The sequence below is a fragment of the Alternaria triticimaculans genome (assembly GCF_023758025.1).
Source record: "Alternaria triticimaculans strain BMP 0046 chromosome Unknown scaffold_15, whole genome shotgun sequence".
NCBI classification, from domain to species: Eukaryota; Fungi; Ascomycota; class Dothideomycetes; order Pleosporales; family Pleosporaceae; genus Alternaria; species Alternaria triticimaculans.
The window spans coordinates 546,792-569,264 of NW_026055972.1; the positions used below are offsets into that span (position 1 = coordinate 546,792).

Here is a 22,473-nt window from a genome sequence, read left to right on the forward strand (position 1 = left end):
GCAGACAGATACATATACGCACGGAAGTAAAAGGAAGAGACCTGGAGGTATGCGAGGTACCGGATTGCTACTTCTGCAAATTGAAGCATTGAGTGAAAGGTTTCTGACAACGGGAAGAACTTTAGTGTGCCGTTTGTATTACTGTGCCCACGTTCCGTGAATGTGACGAGGCCGATGTGTGGTCGGTGTGTGGTCGTACTGGTGGGATGCGCCTTCCTCTGCATCTTTCTTTTGGTCACCAGCCGAGTAGTACCCGCACGGCAAAAAGTTGCCGATGTGTATTGTGTTTCGCATACCAACAGGCACTGCGTAGGACCCGAGTTCGCTTCTCCGGATGTGCACTAGCGAAGGAATACCAAGACGTGAAAGCTGGCTAGAAGACAGAACTGGGTTGGAAGAATAAGAGAGACGACGCGGGACTCTTGGAAATGGATACGTGGGTGAAGTGTAAGAAGTGGAAGGATCGTCACTAGTCTATAGCCATGTACCATGACGCCTCTATGTCTTTCCTCTTCATCCTCTTCTATTCGCAAAAAACAGATAATGTTGAAATCCGGCCGTATCGTCGTAATCGTGCAGTGTGGGGTATAAGCAATGTTGAATCCTCCGTACGTGAAATGAGCGTGAACATCATGGCCTGACGTAGATCCTTGGAACTGGAACGTCTCCAAGCCAGAACCTATCAAACAAGTGTAAGTAAACCAGAAACAAAACCAAAACTTTTCAAGACCCCGACTCCAGGGAAGAAAGCGACAACCTCTTCCTCTTCTCAATCGGCAACCTCTTCCACATGCCAACATGCTCAATGCCTTCTTCGATCCAGTGGGGTTCTGCTGGTATCTCAACCTCGCCATCATCAATCTTCAACTCCTCGTGGAAGCCGTGCTTCTCCCACATACTCTGCAGATTGGCTTGGGCGTGGATCATGACCAAGCCTTGCCAGGTAATCTCGCGCTCCTTGTTGTTGCCGAGTATCTGCGCCATCTCCAGCGCGGTGGGAGATGGAGGCCGGTAGATGAGATCAGGATTTGACCCCGCGTAGTCGAGGGCGGCGTTGATGAGCAGCTTCGCGAGGCCGAGACTGCGGTAGGGTGCTAGGACCGCGAGCCTGCCGAGCTTGATGTATGGCTCGGGAGGGTGCTTGCTCTCCTGCTCCTCACCCGGTGGGTCTGCATCGGCATGCTTGTCCGTCTTGTCGTCCTCGACGTACTTGTTTGGGCCGTGGGGCGGGGGTATCAGGCGAATCGTCGCGACGGGAACGCGGGTGGCGGTGGCTGAAGCGCGGCGGGCGTCATCAGCTGGAGTGTTGCCAGAGTCGGAGCGGCGCAGTGTCTTGGGAGGGTGGGTTGAGTGTGTGGCGACGGAAGCATAAGCGACCCAGTGCCAGCTGCGGGCATCGTCTTCGTCGAACTCGGCTTCGAGAGGCACGCCCTGCTCGCCGTAGACTTCCTCGCGGATGGCCATGGCGTCGCAGAAGTTCTGCGGCACGTGGATCTTCTGCTTGCTGCAGGGAAGCGTATTGTCGTAGCCATCGAGGGCGCTCTTGAGTGGGCACACGGTGTTGACGAACTCGGTGCCGGAGTTGGTCGCGATTAATGGCGCACCGTTGGGCGAGCCGAAGCCGCCTTTTAGCACGCTGGTCATGGCGGGGATGAGGTTGCTGTTTAGTTGCGCATGTGGTGAGGTTGGTGTGGTGGTGAAGGTGCGGTTGATGTGGGAAGAGAGGACTATAATGGCGCGCTTGGTGGCAGTGATGAGGGAAATTGCGTGGCAGTCGTCGTCTTGAATTGGCGCAATTCAGGCAAACCCTGCTTTGGGAAGGCGCGATGCGCCCTATTAAGAGGGCACACCGACAAACTCTACGGTAGCATGCAACACGTTGTTTTGGGACCCGCAGTTTCAAGCCCTCAGGGTCCTAAGACTGGCTCTATACTCATAGCGGCAGAACAGCTGGAGATCGCGCGCAGTCGAGGAGCGCGGGCGAGTGACGTCTCGAGGCCATCCCCCACTGATGTTGAGAAAGTGATGTCACTAGCTTGAACCCTTGCCCGGACCGCACGGACTACACGGCATATGGGGTCCGACGACCAATCACGTGGCGCGCTACACATCGGGCTGCCACTATCGCTGCCCTGAGATCGTCTGGTGCCTTACCTGCGTCTGTTTCACATGTCAGCGCGAGCTATTCGCCATAGCAGAGCATGATAGAGTTTCCGGTATTGCGCGTTCCCTCCATCAATGGCAGACTGCATGGCCATGTGTGCGTACGCAAGGCTGACAGGAGTCGCAAAGGCGCCGACGGAGTCATGCCTACCACTCCGCCTTTGGATTACTGATCAGGTTATACATGCACGCCCTTCAAAAAATCTTGACAAAACACCAGCAGGTTGTATACTACAATTAGAACTGAGTGAGCTTTTTTCGCACTAATGTGGCTATCGTGACTCATGCACTGCTGTGGTGAGGTCAAATTTTGCGTTGAAGGGCGTGCATGTACACTGCTCTCCATAAGTCTCCCGTCCTATCTTCGTCATCAATTCGGGACGAGTGAGACAACTAAACATCACCGGAATTGCAGAACGATCGTAAGCGAATCTCTTAGATACCTTGGTCTGGGGATAGGAGGGGCGTGTGGTGAAATACGAGCGTACCATGCTATCTCGGCTGAGAAGAACGGGGTAGCAATACATCTTCGCATAGGAGGAAACGACATTTCCCGTTGTCTTCCTTTTGGAGAGTAGATGAGGTTTTGGGGTTGTCAGATCAATCGCTGCAGTGTTCAAATTCCTCTCCTCAAGTCATGGCTAACCGCATAGAAGCTTTTGTATCGGTCCTAAGTAGACAGGCACTATTAACACTCCATAGAATACATCCTCGTCACCGTACACTTCCCTTTCTTTATACCCTACGTTTCCTGCCAACTCCTCCACCCCCCCTCCCTCCACCCCCCACTCCTCCCCCCCTCCTTCATCACAACCCTAACCCCACTCACCCTCTGCGCCCTATCCACCGCCTTACACATATCCACCACACTAAGCGCCGCGCCCATAACCGCCGTCAGGGCCTCCATCTCCACACCCGTGGGGCCTGTACATTGGACTTTGGCTTCGATGTTCACACCCCCAAAACCCATCTTCCCCTTCCCCTTCCCCTTCCCGTCCAATACCCCCATGATCCCTTCCATCTCCTCTGCCTTCCCCATCATCCGCGGATCCGACTTATCACCAAAAAGTCGTAGTTCAACGCTGACGTGGGTTAGAGCGATGGGGTGGCACAAGGGGATTAGGTCTGGGCATTTTTTTGCGGCCATGATACCCGCGATGCGCGATGTACCCAGCACATCTCCCTTTTTGTTGGCGTTTGAGCGGATGAGGCGGAGGGGAACGGCGTTCGTGAAATACACGGTTCCGACGGCGATGGCGGTGCGGGTCGTGTGTTCTTTGGTGGAGACGGAGACCATGTGTGCGGAGCCGGAGGGGGTGAGGTGGGGGAGGGACGGTTGAGGCTGGGATTGTTGTGGGTGTTGTGGTTGGGATTGCTGTAGTTGAGATTGTTGTAGTTGGGATTGTGATGAGGTGGGTTTGGTCTGTGGAGGGGGTTGTAGAGTGGAGGAGGATTGTTGCACTAGTCCCTCCATCCCCCCCTCCAGCATCGACAAAGGACGAGTCTGCTGTCTCGGTTCCGCCTCAAAAGGCGAATGCGCAGCAACCTCATTCATGCTATCCAAAAAGTCCTGCAGCGACTTCGTTCCTGAAGCCTTGCCCTTGCTGTCTGTCGGAGGCTTCACAATATGTCTAGGCGGCCCGGGCAATTCTGTCCGCTCCAATTTCCTCCATTCAACATGCCTCGAGCGTCTGAGTTCAGGTAGGGACTGGAGGGGTCTCTTTGCGCGTACGAAGGCTGGTTTGTCGGTGTCGGTTTCGGTGTCTTGGTTGGGTACGATTTGGTGGGTCCGTGGTACGGGTTTAGGTAAGCCTTCGTCGGCCTTTTTGATACTGTCCGCTCGGTATTGGGGTAATTTGTCGATTGCGCGTTCGACCATTGGCGGCTGTTGGGGCGGCTGTTGGGGCGGTTGTTTGGTTTCGAATTCTCCTGCATGTTCATGTGCGCCCAACTCTCTCTTCTCATCTTCTATCCCTTGCTCTTGGACGTCCATCTGTTCATCCCCACCCTCTCGTCCTCGCTCCAGTACCTCAGTCATTCGTCTCTCATCCTCCATCTTCTTAGCTTGCCTCCTCTTATTCCGCAAGACGGTCTTACTTACGCCCTGACCGGGAGGCCGATGCATCCGAGGTGAGTCTTCTCTAATTTTGCGAGGGTCGGGTTTGGCGTCATCTTTTGTGTCTGCTTTGGCGTCGGATTTGGCGTCGGGCTTTGGTGGGACGGACTCTGCGGAGCGCTTTGATTGGGGCTTTGGGTCGGGCTTGAGGTCTGGTTTGGCGATGGGTTGGACGTTGGTCTTTTCGTGCGTTTTCGTTTCGATCTTCGCGACTGGTTTGGCGGGCGGTGGAGCAGCGGGTTTTGGCTGGGTCGTGCTGTCTGGTTTGGCGTCTACCGTGGGTCCCTGCTTCACCTCCTCTTTCTTCTCGTTCTTCTCGTCTTTCCCCTCCGTCCCCAAAATCCTGGACCAAGACCAAAAACCCCGCCTCGTGGACGTCGAATACATCCTCCGCCCCATGGCCCCGGGCGTCGTTACGCCACTCCCCGCCATCCTCACAGGCGCAGGCTCAACTTTCTTCTGCTTCATCTCTTCACCAACCCCAGAGGGCGCCTCACCCATGGCGTCTTCTTCGACACCCAAAAACCCCAACCCCCCCGCCTCCATCTCCTCCCAATCCAACACCCCCTCCGCATCCCCCCTCATATCCCACCTCAGCTCAAACGCCTCATGCCACCTCACCGCCATACGTTCCGCCGCCTCGTTCCCCAAATCATGTTCCCTAACCATACTATCCAGTACCTCCTTGACCCTCTCATCCACAATGCGCTTATCCACCTGGCCATTACCATCAACATGATCAAACCGCGCGTTCCAGCGACTGATTAAGATTTTAAGCCAGGTTTGCAAAGTGCGTTTGTTGGACGAGGTCCAGACGTCGTAGGGCAGGTTGTCGATGCGCGGGTAGGAGGATTTTAGGCGGTTGCGGAGGGCGAGGATTTGGGCTTGGAGGTGCGGGACGGGGGCGTCGAGGGAGAGGATTAGGGTAGAGTCGATGGGGATGATGCCTGAGGGAGGGATGTGGAGACGTAGGTCATCTTTCGAGGTTGGTGGGGATGAGAGTGGGCGTGGTGTGGACCTGTCGCTCGATATGCTAGTAGTCATCGGAATCTTTCCTCGAAGCGATTTGGATGAGACGACGTCGCCGCTGATGATTTCCTCTTCCACCCCTCCTCCTCCCCACCTCCTCCCCTCCGCCTCCCCCACCCACCCAGAGGCCGGAGGGAAGGGGTCTTCTGCGTTTGCAACGGAGCTGGCGACATCTTCGACTGGCTCTCCTATGGTGGGCTCGTCGGTGGATTCGCTGGTAGTCGTCCGCGCCTGTTCCTCAGTCGATTCAGTCATGAGAATATCCCCAGCATCATCTCGTTCCCTCTCCATAATCGGATCCCCCACCACCTCATCCCCATCCCCATCCCCACCCCTCTTCAACACACTCACAGCCCCCTTCCCCACCGGCCACACCACCCTCTTCGCCTTCGGGACATCCACATCCTTCACCTCCCTCTCTTTATACTCCCTCTCTTCCCTCGGCGGATGCATCGGCATCTTCTTAACCTTCTTCATAGCATCATCCAGTACATCATCAAGCTCGAATCCCTCCGGCAAACCACCCAAACCACCCGATCCATCTTCCTGGCTCGTTCTGCGCACGAGATTGGCCCTGCGATCCTCCTCTTCGTGTTGGTGTAGTTGGCGAAGTAGTGCGCGTTTCTTCGCTAGGACGGCTTCGCGTCGCTTTCGCATCTCGGCTGTTTTTTCTGCTTCCGCTTTGACGACTGCGGCTTGTTGTTTGTACTCCGCTAATAGCATTCCAAGTTCTTTCATCTTTTCATTCCGGTATCGTTCTTGTTCCCGTCTTCGGGCTCGTTCGCGCTCGTTTCTGCCTTTCCTCTTACTTGGCCCCGTCGCATCGTTACTGACCGCCGTCCCAACGGCATCAAACGCATCACCCACACTTTCTTTAATCAATACTGGCGGGGCCGGCACCTGAGATGCAGAAGTAGAAGCAGAAGCCAGTGGCGTCTCCTTCTCAACCTCCACAATACGACGATGCAAGTTCGCAATTTTCTTCTCGATATCCCTCAGGAGGTTTTCGGATTCATTCGGTGCTTCGACGTCTTCTAAAAACTGTTGGACGCCGAATGCGTCTGTGGATCTTGACGTGTCGATGCTTTTGAGGAGTTTCTTTGCTTTGGCGAGGCGTTTTAGTTGGTAGGTTTTCTTTGCGAAGGGGGTGGGGGATGTTGAGAAGGCGCGAACGGAGGTCGCTGTGGGGTGGGATGGGTTGGGTAGGAAATGTAATGGCGAGGTGGATGTAGTAGAGCGCGGTAGGAAGGGGTTGGAATGGCTGTAGGAAGGTGTTCGCGATGTAGGCCATTGGGAATTCAGACTGGACAAGGGTTTATCACCTAAATGAAGTCAGCAAGGTACATCACAGACTGGACGGTCTCAGATGAGGATAAAGTCGGGTATATGATTGGTGTATATAGCCAAATATCCAAAGTCTAAGCGACAGTAAACGAGATCGCTCAAAACGCCATCCATGCAGTGACAACCGTGGTATCATTCGACATCCAACCATGACTGTCATGACCGTCGTGTCTGTTCGTGAAGAGAAAAAGAAGAAGAAGACCAAGTTCACCCACCGATTAAGATCATGGGCCTATTCTCCATGTTGGCAAGGTCGTCGAGGTCGGCGTGCTTTTCAGCTTTGCGCTTCACGGCAGCGCCGACCACGTCCAAAAGTTCGCGCTCGCGTTGGCCCCAGCCCAGCACCGTTTCGTCGCTCAACCGGCCCTCGTGTCGGTCCATCTCGACCTGCTTAATGCGCTCAAAGGCTTCCTGGTCAATCGGCTCGCCGCCATTGCCCTGTCTGAGCACATCTCTCAAGCTCACCTCCGCATTACCATGCAAACAGACTTTAAGATTCCCGTCACTCGTAATGCGGAGCCTATTGCAAGACCCGCAGAAATCGTTCGTCATACTCGTTATAAAGCCGACTTTGCCCACAAAACCAGGTACTTCGTACGTCTTGCTCGTGTCGTTTTTGTGTCCAGGAACGGGTCTTAGGCCGGGGTACTTCGTGCGGATGATGTCTAGCATCTCCTGGAAGCTGATCATCTTGTTCTCGCTCCACTTGTTCCCGCCAAAGGGCATGTACTCGATGAAACGCACTTCGATATCTTTCTCGCGGCCCATTTCGACGAAAGGCAGGATTTCGCGCTCGTTTAGGCCGCGCATGACGACGCAGTTAACCTTCAGCTTCACATTCGCGCCCAGCTTATTCATCTCGAGTATACGGTCAATTGACCGCATGACGGCGTCGAAGCCTTTCCGGCGCGTCATGATCTGGAACTGGAACGGGTCTAGAGTGTCGAGGCTGAGGTTGACGCCGGTCAGGCCTGCTTCCACCATGGCGTCTAGTTTGCGGTGCAGCGAGATGCCGTTGGTTGTGAGGGCGAGTTCGCGGAGGCCGCGCGGGCGCAGACTGCCGATTTGCTGCATGAGCGGGACGATGTCGCGGCGGACCGTGGGCTCGCCGCCTGTGAGCCGGATCTTGGTTACGCCTTGCGAGACGAAGAGGGAGGAGAGGTAGAAGATCTCGGGCGTGGTGAGCATGTTGGCGGGGGGTGATAGCGGTATTCCCTCTGTTTTTTGTTAGCAGATTGGTTTGCTGTACGGATATTGGAAGCGCACCCTCTGGCATGCAGTACAGACACCGCAGGTTGCAGCGCTCTGTGATGCTGATGCGGAGATAGTCATGCTGCCGATTGAACGTATCCGTCAAGAAATCAGAGAAAGGTTTCGCGTTCTTAATCGCCTTCCTCCGCTCATCCACCTTCGACGACGCCGGCACCGAAACTGGAGGCACACCCGCAGGGAAATCCACATCAGGTTCCTGGATCGCAGCATTCGTCGCAATGCATCTTGTCCGTAATGCGCCGATCGACAGTCGCGTAGCCGGGTGTGCAAGCGGTCGTGAAAGCGGGCGTGACATCTGATTGCCACCAGCCGCTCGTCGCAGCGCGGCCGGACCCGCCCGTATCCTAGCCATTTGCGCCATTATGGGGAGTGTCGATTCGAAGGTCCTGGGCAAACATTGGGAGGGGCGCACATGGGGAGCTATATACGCCGCAAGAGGGTAGGGCGGAGATGACTGATATGTGACATGCTTTGGATCGCTTTAGGTGGGCTGTCCGAGAATGTGACAGGGATCTGCAAGGATTCTTGGCGGATCTTTACTAAGAACAAGACGGCAAAGGTGGGGTATGCGGCGAAGTGCGATACACGGTAGTTGGATTGTGAGAATTGTGTAAGTACTGGTAGTCATATGCTTTCATCTTTTGGACTGTATTTTGGACGATGGTAATCGCATTGCAGTCAACTTATTCTACGTCGTTGCGGAACCATTCCGAAGGTTCCGACATGCTGCACACGGCATGAGTATGACCGCATGCCCCGCCGGAGATAGGAGAAAGGATACCTCGACTTGCGCCTCTACTCTGAACGACTGTCTCTGCCCTCAACCTGGTTTCTTTCGTTACGCTATCTGGAATTTACCTTTCTTCCCTGTGTTCAAACTTTGTCAGGCCATTCGCATCGTGGCTGTCTAGGTGCCAGGGTTCTGAACCTAGATTTTCTCTGATATCGACGTTTGCCTGCGAAGAAGACGTAGATGCGACCTGTCCGTGAGACGGTGTTATCCCCAGCCTGACATATCGTCAACTCGGTGAACTTCTATAGGAAAACATCATCTCACTGCTAAATGTTTTCTGACATTCGCCAAAGAAATAGCAATCTGTTCACATGTCAAAGAAAATGAATCCTAGGAAGGTTATAGCTCGCATGTAAGGAAAATTTCTGTCTTCAACCAGCTGAACCCTCGCAGAATCATCAATGATAACCATCATCGACACCTCTCAAAGTCCAGTACCTCCACATATCTGACCCAATCCCCTACAACTCACACTCCCCCTCCTCATCCTCCTCCTCCCTCCCATCCCACGCCCTCCTAAAAGCCTCGAACTCCTTCCAAGTAATACCACCACTCCCGCTCCCACTCCCCTTCCCCCTCCCACTCCTATCTCCCCTAATCCCCTCCCTCCCCCTCTCACCCTCCCCTTCATTCTCCTGACTTCTCCTCCGCTTACTCTCCCTCTCAATATCCCCCTCAACATAAACATCAGCATGTCTTTTCCGCATAAGCGGCCCCACAACATGAGGCGGCGCGATAACGAAGCTGGCCTCGCCGAACGCGGGATCGGGCTTCTCGAAGACCCTCTTCTTCGGGGGCGGTGATGGATATGGTGAGGAGGGGGGTTTAGAGTTGGGGAGGTAGGCGAAGGGTGAGGCGGTGGGGGAGGAGGAGGAGGAAGTTGAAGATGAAGTGGGGGTAGAGGGGGAGGGAGAAGGAGAGAATGGCGAGCGACGCTTTGTGCCGCGGGTAGAGGGCGTGATGGGTTCGCGGTGAGTTTCTAGGTGCGTCTTGCGCTTCTTGTTGGTACGGGGTGCGGTATCGTGGTTCTCGTCGTTACCCGGGGATGCGTCATTTCGCCCATGCTTATTATCCCCCGGTGTATCCCCCTTCGTACTCGTTTCCGCATCGCCATTCTCATCCGCCGCATCCTCGTCCCTAGCACTCTTCTCATGCATATTCCCCTCCTCCTCTCTCTCCCTCATCCTCCTCTCACGCTGCCTACGCTCATACCGCTCCTGCATATCTCTTACAATCTCCTCAATAGTATCATGACCCCCCGGATCAGGATTCTCAGCCCCCTCACACTCCCTTCCAGAATCCTTGCAGAGAAACCCAGCCACAGCCTCCGTAACCCCATTCTTGAGTTCCGGTGCAGCCCTCACAACCTGCTCGACACAGCAAGCCAGAAACTTGACATCTTTCTGCTTCCTGAACTCCCTCAGCCTCATCGAATCCGCGGGCTGGAAAGATCCTGTGAGGATGTTGCGGACGATGTCGTTGCAGGTTGGGCATTTGAACTGTTTGTGGGTATGGTCTTGTTTTTTGCAGTTGGCGCCGCAGGGTTCGGTGCTGGCGATCCAGTGGCCGCAGAGGAGGAGGTGCGTGACTTGGTTGCTGCAGCGTTTCATGCCGGGGTACTCGGGGATGAAGTGCCGGCTTCCGCGGAAGGTGCCCATGTAGCCGACTGGGAGGGCGTTCTCGGGGATGTCTTCTTCGATGATGATTTCGTCTAGCCAGTTTGGCAAGGGCTCTGATGGGGGTGTCGTCTGTTGGCGGTCTTGTTGGCGCGGTGGCTGGGAATGAGGATTGTCACGTTCCGGAGATGGAGGTGGTGCAGTGTCGTTGCGCGGCTCGCTAGTGTCATTGTCTTGGGCGGTTGCGCCGTGAACGTCTTCTTGGGCTGGTGTTTCAACCGAAGGTCGTACATCATCACTATCACGGGAAGGTGTTGTCGGAGGTGTCAGAGGTGACATCGGCCTTGCATCTGGCATATCGATGTCGTCCGACGTGGTAGAAGCGTTGTCGGTCGAGTTGCCAGTCGGCGCGCTAAACATGGGAAATGGCGGTGGTGGGATGTTGCTCATTCGTGATGTAGACGTGTTGGTGTTCTTCACCTGTGAAAAGAGGTATGCTGATAGCGCAGCATTGGGCGGCGGAGACGGTGTGGTGTTGAACTCGCCGCTCCCGTATCGTGCAGGAGGTGCGGCATGATTGCAGGCGGCGCGGTACGCTGTGCTCTCAGTCGCTACATCCTTGGTTGATGCGTCGTTGGACGATGTGGTGGCGCTCGTGTCGGCGGCGCTCCAGAAACGCAAGAGCTTGCGGATGGGATTAAACATGTTTGCTCTCGACAAGTAACCTTCTCGTGGAGCTGTGTGTGGAACGAAAGTTGACCGTCGTGGGTAGCGTGTCGGAAAAGGTGGTGAGAGTGGAACAGTGTTGTGAACAAGAGGTCGAGATATGGTGCATTGGGCGCGGGAGCTTTAGCGTCATCAATCACAATGCCAAGATTACCTAGGTAGTGAATGTGGCGTTTCAGCACTTGCACATAACGTTGTGTTCATACTATTGTAGGGGGGTCAGTCCATACTTTCACTGATTGCGTGCCAAGGACGACGAGCCTGTCGAGGTTTGTCATGCGCGAGAGAAAGACATTGCGTAAGGGTATAGAGACATGCAACATTGCTATATGCGACGACTTGGGCTATTTGGTGATATCGTCACCAGGGACTTTAGAATGCTGGAGCGAAGCACCGTTTGGCTCGTTGCTCTGCATAGCTTCCAGGATCTCGAGATCGACATCCGCCCGCGGTCCAGTAAAGTTCTTGCGCCCGTCGATGAACCATTGAAAGGTACTGATGAACAGTATAATGCCGAAAGCAACGACGCAGTAGTCTAGCGCTGTTAGTGATACCCAAGCACACTCATACTGAAACTTACTCATGCTGGACGCTGAGACAGGAAGCTCAGGCGGGAAGAGGAACAGAACGGTGGTGATGATGGTGTATGCGATACCGATCAAGTTGGCGATCCAGCCCAAGGGTCCAGGCAGAACGAAGGCCCTAGGTCCAAGCATCTTTCTGCCGCGGCAGACGTTGATTGCGACGGGAATGGCGTAGCTGACGCCCAAGGCGACGACTGAGGACGAGATGAGAGCGTTGAAAGCGCTACTGGACCCGATCAAGATCAATCCAAACAGGATGGTTAGGGTCGCAGCCAGGATCAGAGCATTGAGGGGCTGACCGAGTCGCGGGTGTACCTTGGCGAAGACCCTGGAGAATGGAAGGCCGCCATCTCGAGCGAATGCATATGTCATGCGGCTAGAGGTAGTCATGATGGCAATCTCCGCGAAGAGGATGCAGATCAATGGGAACATCAAGAGGCATGCGGCTCCAGCCTTGCTGCTTGTAGCATTGTACAAGATTTGTAGCAGTGGGCCAGGAGCTGCAGAGATGATGGCTTCCGCGTCGCCGCCGGACACGAATAACAGGACCATGAGGAAGATGAAGCCGGTGACAGTCCCGATACAGACGCAGTAGATCATGATCTTTGGGCCCTCGACTGACGCATTTGGAATCTCTTCAATCATATGCGCGACAGCATCGTAGCCGGTGAGTCCGAAACCGCCCTGGAGCAAGCCCAAGAGCCAGGCGACGCCGTCGGGCCAGCCCGTCTCATTGATAAACTCGGTGAAGACGAACTCGGCGGAAGCGTAGTTAGGAGATGAGCATGCCAGGGCTGTGATGCAGACGATCGCGAAACCGCCAATGGACCAGATGAAAGCGCCACGATTGACGTAGGGGAGGAGGTTGTTCATGAACGCATTGATGACGAAGGCGATGAGAGTCCAAGCGACGTAAATCAGCCAGACCTGCCATGCGTGCAGCGTGAACTCCGGATGGAACAATGCGATGAGACCAGATATGAGTTGGGACGCGAGGAGGCCTCCGGAGGTAGTCAAGGCGAGCCATCCGGATACGTTGATCCAGCCGGTGATGAAAGAGGCGAGGGGAACCCATTTCCGCGGGGTAATGACGGCGACCCAATGGTATCTGCGATGCGTGAGTTGACGATGCGAAAGCTGACTGAAGATACTTACTGTCCGCCAGCAGTAGGATATGCTGACAGGAACTCGGCTAGCGATGCGGCCAGACACAGGTTACAGATGCCAGCAGTCACAAGTCCCCAGATGACACTCGTGGAGCCACCAGATGGCAAAGCCAGTCCGATTGACGACGAAAGCGCGGTCCATGAGTTCAAGATGGCGAAAGCGAGTCCAAGCATAGACAATAGACTGAAGTTGCGCTTCAACTCGCCCTTGTGTCCAAGTGCCTGCAACTGGGCTTCATCGTCCAGCGTGTGCCGTTCAACGGGTTTCATGATGGCGTATGCAGGCACTACAGGTCCGCGCGACGTGATCCCAATGACCGAAGAAGATGATGGAGCAGACAGTCTCTATAAACACATGGACGTGAAGATGCGATCCGGAAGGATGCGCGAAGCCGTGCTCTTAGCCATGCGGCCATTGACGTCGGCTGCACCGAACAGGCATGGCGACCAAGTCGGTGGAAGCTTGTCAATGCTTACTTGTGGTTCATCCACAGATAAGAGGCCCGGTGGTGGTGTCCACAGGGGCCAAAACATGGGGTAGAAGCCAATCAGGCGCCATAGCGACGACTATCTCGCGCTGACGGAACGGCGTTACATCGCGCAATTGCACACAGGCCTAACTGGTGTCGGCAAGCGGACGCGACCGTATCTAGCCGGAGATTGCGCGTCAAGAGCGTGTTCTTGGAGATGGGCTTGGAGATATGTGACGAGGTCAGATGACAGCGTGTGAAAGGCATCGAAGAGTGCTGGCGGAGTTTGAGGATGGGGCCCGGGCGTCGGCTTGGCGGTCACGGCTTCTGCCGAACACCATGATGGTCATACACGCATACGTCACTTGGACGACTCGATTCCCATCAACAACACCTAGTGCCGAAGTACGCAGCGCGTCAATGCCACTCGCATTGTATATCGTCCCCAACCCATTCATTAGATGACGCAGGCGTGGAACAGGATGCGCAACAATCGCTCGCAAGACTACGCTCCGCTCCCAATGAGCGAGAAGGAGCCGCTTTCAAACAGATCTCGACGCGAACAGCGACCGAAGGGCTTTGGACGTCGGGTCCTTCTTGTGGTTGGCGCATGCGTAGTCCTGTATTGTGTCCATGGGTACGAAGCACCAATATGCTGGAGCACGCAAAGCTGACAACCGCCAGTCTCTTCACTTTCTCTCGTCCCAAGAAGTCGTGCGACACCATCGACGAAGGCTACCGATGTAGTCCCAAGAAATCGCACTTCTGGGGGCAGTACTCGCTTTGGTATTCGGTCCCCTCAGACATCGACGTAGCTCCTCCCAAGGGCTGTGAAGTCACCTTTGCGAACGTCCTCTCCCGCCACGGCGGTCGCGACCCAACTCTGGGAAAATCCATCGCCTACCACATCCTCCTAGCCGAAATACAGAACACGACTACATCCTACTCGAAGGAGTTCGAGTTTCTTAAAGATTATGACTATACCCTGGGTGCGGATGAGTTGACAGATGCTGGAAGGCAGGAGATGGTCAACTCGGGGGCGCACTTCTACCAGCGATACCAGAAGCTGATCGACGGGAACGTACCTTTCGTGAGGTCAGGGGGCCAGCATCGCGTGGTAGAATCTGCGGAGAAGTGGCTCATGGGCGTTGCGCAGTCCCTGAAAGAGGAGCCGCGAAACATCGACGTGGTGATCCCGGAAGGGCCGACGTGGAACAACACCCTCTCCCACGACGTCTGTCCCGCCTTCGAAGGCGGTCCACATCACGGTCTCGGGCTCAGGGCGCAGCAGGTCTGGGCCGACAAGTTCGTCCCACCCATCCAAGAACGCATCAACTCAGCTCTTGGAACGAACCTCAGCGCAACGTCCATCGTCTATCTGATGGATATGTGTCCATTCGACACACTAGCACACCCGTCTGCAAAGCTGTCCGACTTCTGCAAGATCTTCAAAGTGAAGGAATGGCGCGAGTATGACTACTTCCAGACGCTGGGCAAGTACTACGGATACAGCGTCGGCAACCCTCTCGGTCCCACGCAGGGCGTCGGCTACGTCAACGAGCTGTTGGCGCGTCTGACTAACAAGCCTGTCGAGGACAGCACCAACACGAACCGCACGCTCGACTCCGACCCCAAGACGTTTCCGCTCGACCGCAAGGTGTACGCCGACTTCAGCCACGACAACGACATCAGCGGTGTTTTGGCTGCGCTCGGGCTTTACAACAAGACGAAGCCGCTCTCCAACACCACCATTGAGGACACAAAGAAGACGCATGGCTATTCAGCAGCGTGGAGTGTACCTTTCGCCGCCCGTCTCTACGTTGAGAAGCTGCAGTGCAGACATGCGAAGGAAGAGTCGGTCCGTGTCATTGTGAACGACCGCGTGCACCCATTAGAGTTTTGCGGCGGCGACAAGTTTGGAAGGTGTACGTTGAGTAAATTCGTAGAGAGCCAGAGCTTTGCGAGGGCTGGTGGCCTTTGGGACCAGTGTTACGAGTAGACGATTGTTCTCACGCGACTTTCATACTATCATCTAGCATTCAGCATCGCATCATGAGCATTTACGTGGTTTATCATTAGAGAAAGACATCTGATCATGGTCAAGACAATGGCATTCATCTCAACAATCCGAAACACCTTTGTTCCGGCAGCCATGCTTTTATCAACGTCTCGCTTGCCGCACACGTCCGAGCTATCAGACACCAACAAGTACACTAACAAACTTCGTAGCTGGCAACTCATTTGCTGTCGCATCACGAAAATGGAGGAAACAGCAAGTTCGACAACAGTGCGAATGCGCCTAGCCAACCGACGTCCTAGCGAAAGGATCGCAATGATCGACCTGATCACAGACATGATGGGCCTAAAGATTAGGATACCAAAGCGCATATGGAATGAGTACCAGCCCAACAGACTCGTCGAAGATTACAGCCTTCCAGACAAAGCGCGACTGAGGATTAGAATACCGGCACATATATGGAACGCCTACCATCCTTCAACCCCGCTACACAAAACAAAGAACATACCACGAAAGCTGACCCTCAAGTTACGATGCCTATCACTACCTCCTTCTCCGTCCAACAAGATCCGCGAAGCGAAGCCACGTAAACCCAAAGACGTAGAAAATAGGCCTACATCTTGCAAAATAAAGCTATTCCGCTTCCATTACGGCGGACCGAAAAGACAAAGGAAGGGAGCATGGCAGAATAAGATTACGTATGAGCAGCCGTGTCTGCAGTTGACGTGTAAGAGTTGCTGGAGGTGGCATGGGCATCTTCTCCGCGAGGGGATGGTGATGGAAGGGTAGGGTAATGATGGGATCTGAAATTTGGCGGGAAGATGGATGCTGCATTGCTGTATTCTTTGGTGGGGTCGTGGTAACGAGTAAAGAAATAGTTGAAAAGCGCGAGGGACTGATAGACTGCTCGTTCTCCCGGCGCATGTGAGCCAAATTCCGGCTTCGTTACATCAACACTAATTTCTAATACCCTTCTCGTTTGGGTGAGCACGTAACTGCATATAACTTGGAGTGCCATCCGCAGATGCGGGTTTGAGGCGATGAACAGGGATCGACACCGTTTTATGGCAATTTGTGGCATTTCCATTGACTGGGAGCGGAACATGTATTGACGATCCGGCCGCGTGCAGCGCTGTAGAGACAGCCTTCACGGCTACCGTAGCAAGCACCTGCAGGAGCCACCTGGGCAGTCGCGCACCACGATACGTGACACACACCTGCAGCAAGATGATATGTCAACGGTAGTATGATATACCCCAAGTAATGCTTAGCATCATTCAAGCTATACCCAGCTGCACAGCGACGGGCAACACCCGCTCCGGCGACAGGTAACGGTTGACGTCACGACCTCCTTCCGTGGTGATACATGTGCTCCCCGAATTCAACCACCTTCGTCCATCTCACATTCAGCATTTTCCATCGGCCCGTCCGCTGTCACATCCGCATGTCGATACCCGGTAACCCATTTGCAGCAACAGTTGCGGTCCGGAAGTCCTCGGTCGCAGGACTCATGCGTTCAGCCACAGCAATCGGGATTGCGCGCATGGCTGGCCGACTGCGCGGTGTCAACGCAACGCATCGCGACAGCCAGCATGCGCCGCCATATGTAATCAACGACCTGTCACAATGACGGCCTGAGCTGACTTTGTTCGCGGCCAGACCTTTCAGCGACGCCATCGTACCTGGTGTTTGCCTGTCTGCTGAGAAGCCGGTACGCCTAGTGAAGTGTGCAGAAGCTCAGCCGGATACGAGGCATCTTCCCAGCACGAAGTCGCCCGCTCCTGGAGGGGCATTCAGTAAGAGGTACCATGAACGTCTTTGCGGTGCTTTGTATTGGCAAGATGCGAACATCATGCTGTTGTCCAGGGCTCTCGTCGCGATTGAGTCAACAGCTTTGCGTTCGCGCCTTCGAAGTTCCGACCACCTTCCGCGTCTTCAGTACCCGATCATCCCAACGAAGCCACAGAAGCAAGCCGCACCGCAACACCCAACCCGGCCACGGTTCCCTTGATTCCCGGCTGCGTTCGCGTGGATCTCATCGGCACGCGCCTCTTGTTCGGACTACGCAGCGCCCGGAGATACTCGCTTCAACAACGCTATCCTGGATACGAGCTGGCGGGGTACAAGGGTATGGCTTTTTGTGAAGTTCGGTATGAGGTGGGGTTGACGTTGACTCGAAGGTTGCGGTAAGCCAACGGCGATCATGGCGGTGATGTGCCTCTAGCGCTTCTGCTAACCTCTATCTAGCCTCCACATTGATTATCTACAGTATCCCCGCATTGCGAAGATTGGGTAGCAGGCCAGACGCATTCTGCGAATCCTATGAACTATCGGATTGGTACTACCTTTGCTGGCTTCGGCTTCCGCGGGGAGCGACTTTGCCCACATCAAGCACATCAATAACAACCGAACCCGACCTTGAACGAATCGAGACAGCAACGGACGTTCGCGTGAAGGCAGTGCGGCTGTCTAACGGAGCCATCGCCAGAATGTCCTCCGCCTCAGAAGAGCGCCCTGGGCCCGAGCCGGTATACCCTCCCTTTACCAGCGAGCACCATGCATGTTTCGGCGCGGTCAATCTACGTTATACTCGATTCGGCAAGGTTTCATCTGGAGATCTTGATGCGGAAGAGCGCCCTGCGTCTGTCATTCGCCTGCTTCGCTCTGACAGCCGCTCGCGTGCCCCCATGCAATGCCACAACAGAGTTGCGCGAAGATGGTCGGAGGCCTACAGGGACCGTTAGCTATCTTTGTCGGGTCCCCAGTTGACCGTAGACCGGTGTACGCAAAAGCAATGCCGGTACACGATGCTCGCTGATCCTGTTTGGTCTAGCGAAAGAAGAAATGAAGATGGATAAGAGTACGTCTCTTGCGCACGCAGGTCATTTTCATCTGAGTAGATCCGTACCACTGGTTTAAGTACCGTGCCGACAGCATATCTGCACCGAGTCCTCAATCGACTGATAGCACTCCTGAGCTTCAACTGCTCGTACTGCAACTACATCAGCTTTATCGTCTCTGGTTCGAGCAACTACATCGCAACATGGCTTCGTTCGCCTACGCATTCTTGTTGGCAATCGGCCTGCTGGTAGCAAAGGTAGTGCAGCGAGGATGTCACTTCCGCAACCTAGCACTAACGACCACAGTTCCTCTACGTTGGTCTTACCTGTCGGACAAAGCACTTGCCAGGCCCTTGGTATACTCGATTCACGCATTATCGCTTGAAGCGCGCAGTCGTAACAGGGCAGCGCATCTTCTACATCGACTCCCTCCACGAGCAATATGGACCCATTGTACGACTATCGCCTAATGAGGTTGCCGTTGCCGACTTGGATGCCTTTAAAGAGATTCACAAGATTGGCACCAAGTACATGAAGAGCGAATGGTACCTCCGCCTTGCGAACTTCCCCAAGGCCGGTGTGTTCACCATGCTTGACCCACGTGAGCATGGGCCGCGGAGGAAGCTGTTGTCTAGATCTTTCAGCAGGACATACCTTGTTGAGCATTGGGAGTCTGTCGTCAGGGACAAGGCGCTCATGGCTGTTACAAAGATCAAGGCGGATGCCACGCAAGCGACAGCCGACGTGTACAACTGGTGGATGCTTCTTGCCTCGGACGTTAGCGCTCACCTCGCATTCGGCGACTCATTCAACATGCTGGAATCGGGAGAGGTATGAAGATGCGACTACGAATACCACATCAGAGCTGACATATCGCAGCAAAACCAATTCATGCGCGTGCTGAAGAAGCTGACAATGGGAGCCGGCATCATGGTCGAGATGCCATTCCTCCGCCTCCTGCGCTTCGTCCCAGTCCCCGCGATCCAAGAGATGTTCAACGCAAACGAGTTCATCCTCGCCGGCGCAGGCAAAGCCGTCGAAACAGCACGATCGCGCACCGGCGAAAACAACATCTTCGCAAAGGTCATCGAGGACTGCGAGAAGGAAGGCGAGGGCCACATCGACGACATGGACGTCAGAATCGAAGCCATGAACGTCATCATTGCAGGTACCGATACGACAGGCGTGACCCTGACGTACCTCACATGGGCGGTGCTCCAACGACCGGAGCTGCAAGCGGCGCTCGAGGCAGAAACCGCGGCGCTGGCGCATGACTTTACCGAAAACGATCTCATCAAACTTCCGCTGCTCAACGCGGTTATCGAAGAGACGCTCCGACTCTACGGTGCGGCGCCAAGTAGTCTGCCGAGAGTGGTACCTCAAGGCGGTACCAAGTTCGCTGGTCATTACATCCCACAAGGCGTCACGGTCGACACGCAAGCGTATACTTTGCATCGCGACCCCAAGATCTGGAGTGACCCTCTGACGTAAGTCGTGCCTTTGCACTTCTGTCGCAATTCAAGCTTACCCCGACTAGTTTTAACCCACAACGCTGGATCGCCGACAAGGAAATGGTGCCTGAAGCGCAATCGCCTGAGGCGAAACTCGCTTTCCATCCCTTCGGCGCTGGCGCGCGCTCGTGTATCGGTATTCATCTTGCCCGCATGGAACTAAGATATGCGACTGCGTTTTTCTTCCGCGAGTGCCGTGGCATTCGTTTGGCGCCCAGCACGACGCCTGAGAGTATGGAGTTTGAGGTGAGTTATTCATGCGTTTGTGGAATGTGTGTGTGACATGTGTGCTAATATCTGGTGTTCCACAGAACTTCTTCCTCATTGCGCCGAAAGCGCATCGTTGTGAGATCACGTATAAGCAGGGGCGTTAGTAGAGACATAAGGTTTCACAACGGCATGATAGTGTAGACTGTTTGTAATGTTGAATCAGATTGACATCATGAAAAGGCCTCTAAGAGCGCGGTGTTCGTTGTTCGTATCCGTGATCGCGATTAACGTCACTACGGTGCGCCTAACGCCATGCCATGCCATGTATCCCTCACTATTGTCCCAGCCTCGAATGTAAATCACCGTCCTGCTTGTAAGTCACCATGAAGGAATGTAGATGCGCTAGACTGCCATCGTGTTAGCTTGGATTATCCCGGGAGCGTGCATGTGAAGTACTTACATGTAAGATATACTCTACAAAACAGTGCAGACAACACCGTGCTCACGAGCCTTGTCCATCTTGACAAGCTTCTTGTTGTACTGCTCTTGGGTCTCTTCTTCGTCCGCCTGGGCAGCGGCCTGGGCAGTGGCAGTTTGGGCGGCAGCGACAACAGAGGCGATTTCAGCAGCGGCGGCGGCAGCAGTAGCTGCATCTCCAGCGGCCATGGCGGCATCAAGAGCGGCGAAGGCGGCACGCGGTGGGTGCATGCAGTGGCCTTCTGTGTCGACCATGCCGGCTGAGGCAGGTGCGACGGTGACGGTGTTGGCGGTGTTGGTTGAGTCGGTAGGCTTGATGCTGGTGACGGGTGCGGCGACGGCGGCGCTGGCTGCGGCCGCGATGAGGAGGACGGTTGGGGTGTGCATTTTTGTGGTTGTTTTGTGTGTTTGGGTTGGGTAGTCGCGTTTAGTTGATTTGGGGAAGGTAGCTTGCAGTTCGTGTCTGGGCTTGCGTTGTGTGAAGTGAGGTGAAGGAGAGATGGAGGAGGGAAATGGAAGGTGAGATGATATAGATGGGAAGTTGTGTGGGTGGCGCTAAGCTACTTTCTCCAGTTTGGAAGCGGCGAGGGTGCGCGGTTTGGAGGATTTTGGGGAGCGTGGGGATGAGTGGGTGGGGAGGGAAGGGGCGATGATAGGATGGTACCGTATGGGGCAGGGTTGTGCGGTGGCTATAGGAGCCAGTCAGAGTGAGGGTGTTGCGGACGGGTGTGGTGAGCGCTTTGTGCGTGATGCGTAATCATGGGGTATGCTTCGCTGGTAATTATCGGGGATGTGATTTCCATAGTTGGATCGATCGAGGTCTTGGGTTGTGGAGATGCGCGCTCTTTGCGAGGTGTTGGGAACTACGGTCGCTACCAAGCTGGCTTCATATATCGCGCACATCACTGGGTAGCTGGCAAACGATATCATCGGAAAACTTCCAGTCGCTTTACGCAACCACGGTATGCTTCACGGGTATTAATGGGCGGCGTGGTTGCGATGGTCGCGCGGGTTGTATTCTCCAGAGGTAGAGATGTGGGTTCACATGGAGGGTAGGTGAACCATTGTCGCCTCCAGCCTGGCATGAGATATCAGATACGCTATTGGACAGCTAGGGTGTACCTCTCTTTACACGCTTCCAATTTTCAAAGCTTTGATATGCATTGTGGGTGCAATAGATCTAAGTGGTTGGGTGAGACCACACTTCAAGGGTAGCGAAGAGGGTTTTGCAATTCGTGCCCACACAAACCACCAACATGATTCCGTGCGCTACCACAGCAGAACATGAAAATATCTCTATATAAACCTCCTCATCCCTCCCAACTACTTACAATATTCCATCTTCATCCCAAGACTTCTACAACAAAGTATCTCAAAGTCAAAAATCGAAGCAAAATGCCTGCTCTCACCACCGACGTAAGCATTACATCTCAGAACTGTTTTATGGAGTATGGACTAACATGCTTGGTTCCTTCTCAGACCACCCCGGCAGGTTTTACATATACCTCCGTCATCCTGCCTCCCAGCGGGATGCCCATCCCCCAGGTCACCGTGGCCGACGAGCCTACCTGGCCCGAGGTCACTGCCTGGTCCACCTCCGTCATTCTGCCTCCCAGCGGGATGCCCATCCTCATGGTCACCGTGGCCGACACGCCTTCCGAGGCAACCCCCACCGCTACCGCCGCTACCACCGCTGTCGCCGAGGACAGCACTGACGCTACCACAGTCATTGTGGAGACAGACGAGGCTTGGGAGGCTAATCTCCTCGAGGACATGAAGGTCGCTGTGAGTTATACTTTGAATGGGCTTGATGTGGTATCTGCTAACGCTTATCTAGTCGATGAAGCGGACCCAGCACAAGGAGAACAAGAAGAGGTGCGGCAAGAAGCGGTGCCCTCCTTGCGCCATGATGTAGGCTGTCTGCATTGGCGAGCTTGGACTGGTTGGGAGGGATAATGGAGGGAGGGCCCGTGATTTGTTAGATTTCTTTTGTCATTCCTGAATTCATATCTGTTGTACCACTGAGAAGCTTCTTCTGCATGACTGATGCCGTGAGCTTGATGGTTGGTGAAGGTGAAGGTCGTGGCCACCGGCCAGGATGCCAATTCGCCAAAAAGATGGCCCCGCGAAGCGAGCGTC

At 54.7% G+C, this 22,473-nt stretch overlaps 8 protein-coding genes across 8 annotated transcripts; 3 read left to right on the forward strand and 5 right to left on the reverse strand.

The window, feature by feature from the left end:
* Positions 1-723: 723 nt before the first annotated feature.
* On the reverse strand, positions 724-1,937 carry J4E78_008585 (uncharacterized protein; the record flags this gene model as incomplete). The annotated part of the gene is made up of 2 exons (XM_049369185.1): positions 724-1,727; positions 1,934-1,937. 2 exons carry the CDS (start codon positions 1,935-1,937, stop codon positions 724-726), a joined length of 1,008 nt encoding a protein of 335 aa, XP_049219252.1.
* A 968-nt stretch (positions 1,938-2,905) lies between these two features.
* Positions 2,906-8,663, reverse strand: J4E78_008586 (uncharacterized protein; the record flags this gene model as incomplete). The annotated part of the gene is made up of 4 exons (XM_049369186.1): positions 2,906-6,489; positions 6,868-7,869; positions 7,919-8,310; positions 8,659-8,663. The coding sequence occupies 4 exons, from the start codon at positions 8,661-8,663 to the stop codon at positions 2,906-2,908; spliced, it is 4,983 nt and encodes a 1,660-aa protein (XP_049219253.1).
* Positions 8,664-9,178: 515 nt separating this feature from the next.
* J4E78_008587 (uncharacterized protein) lies at positions 9,179-11,038 on the reverse strand (the record flags this gene model as incomplete). Its single annotated transcript, XM_049369187.1, has 1 exon — positions 9,179-11,038. One exon carries the CDS (start codon positions 11,036-11,038, stop codon positions 9,179-9,181), a length of 1,860 nt encoding a protein of 619 aa, XP_049219254.1.
* A 365-nt stretch (positions 11,039-11,403) lies between these two features.
* Positions 11,404-13,079, reverse strand: J4E78_008588 (uncharacterized protein; the record flags this gene model as incomplete). Its single annotated transcript, XM_049369188.1, has 3 exons — positions 11,404-11,594; positions 11,640-12,751; positions 12,799-13,079. The coding sequence occupies 3 exons, from the start codon at positions 13,077-13,079 to the stop codon at positions 11,404-11,406; spliced, it is 1,584 nt and encodes a 527-aa protein (XP_049219255.1).
* Positions 13,080-13,800: 721 nt separating this feature from the next.
* Positions 13,801-15,278, forward strand: J4E78_008589 (uncharacterized protein; the record flags this gene model as incomplete). Its single annotated transcript, XM_049369189.1, has 2 exons — positions 13,801-13,916; positions 13,964-15,278. 2 exons carry the CDS (start codon positions 13,801-13,803, stop codon positions 15,276-15,278), a joined length of 1,431 nt encoding a protein of 476 aa, XP_049219256.1.
* Positions 15,279-18,339: 3,061 nt separating this feature from the next.
* J4E78_008590 (uncharacterized protein) lies at positions 18,340-20,021 on the forward strand (the record flags this gene model as incomplete). The annotated part of the gene is made up of 5 exons (XM_049369190.1): positions 18,340-18,393; positions 18,443-18,967; positions 19,016-19,623; positions 19,674-19,893; positions 19,959-20,021. The coding sequence occupies 5 exons, from the start codon at positions 18,340-18,342 to the stop codon at positions 20,019-20,021; spliced, it is 1,470 nt and encodes a 489-aa protein (XP_049219257.1).
* A 310-nt stretch (positions 20,022-20,331) lies between these two features.
* Positions 20,332-20,721, reverse strand: J4E78_008591 (uncharacterized protein; the record flags this gene model as incomplete). The annotated part of the gene is made up of 1 exon (XM_049369191.1): positions 20,332-20,721. One exon carries the CDS (start codon positions 20,719-20,721, stop codon positions 20,332-20,334), a length of 390 nt encoding a protein of 129 aa, XP_049219258.1.
* A 1,143-nt stretch (positions 20,722-21,864) lies between these two features.
* J4E78_008592 (uncharacterized protein) lies at positions 21,865-22,249 on the forward strand (the record flags this gene model as incomplete). Its single annotated transcript, XM_049369192.1, has 2 exons — positions 21,865-22,119; positions 22,172-22,249. 2 exons carry the CDS (start codon positions 21,865-21,867, stop codon positions 22,247-22,249), a joined length of 333 nt encoding a protein of 110 aa, XP_049219259.1.
* Between the last annotated feature and the right edge of the window lie 224 nt (positions 22,250-22,473).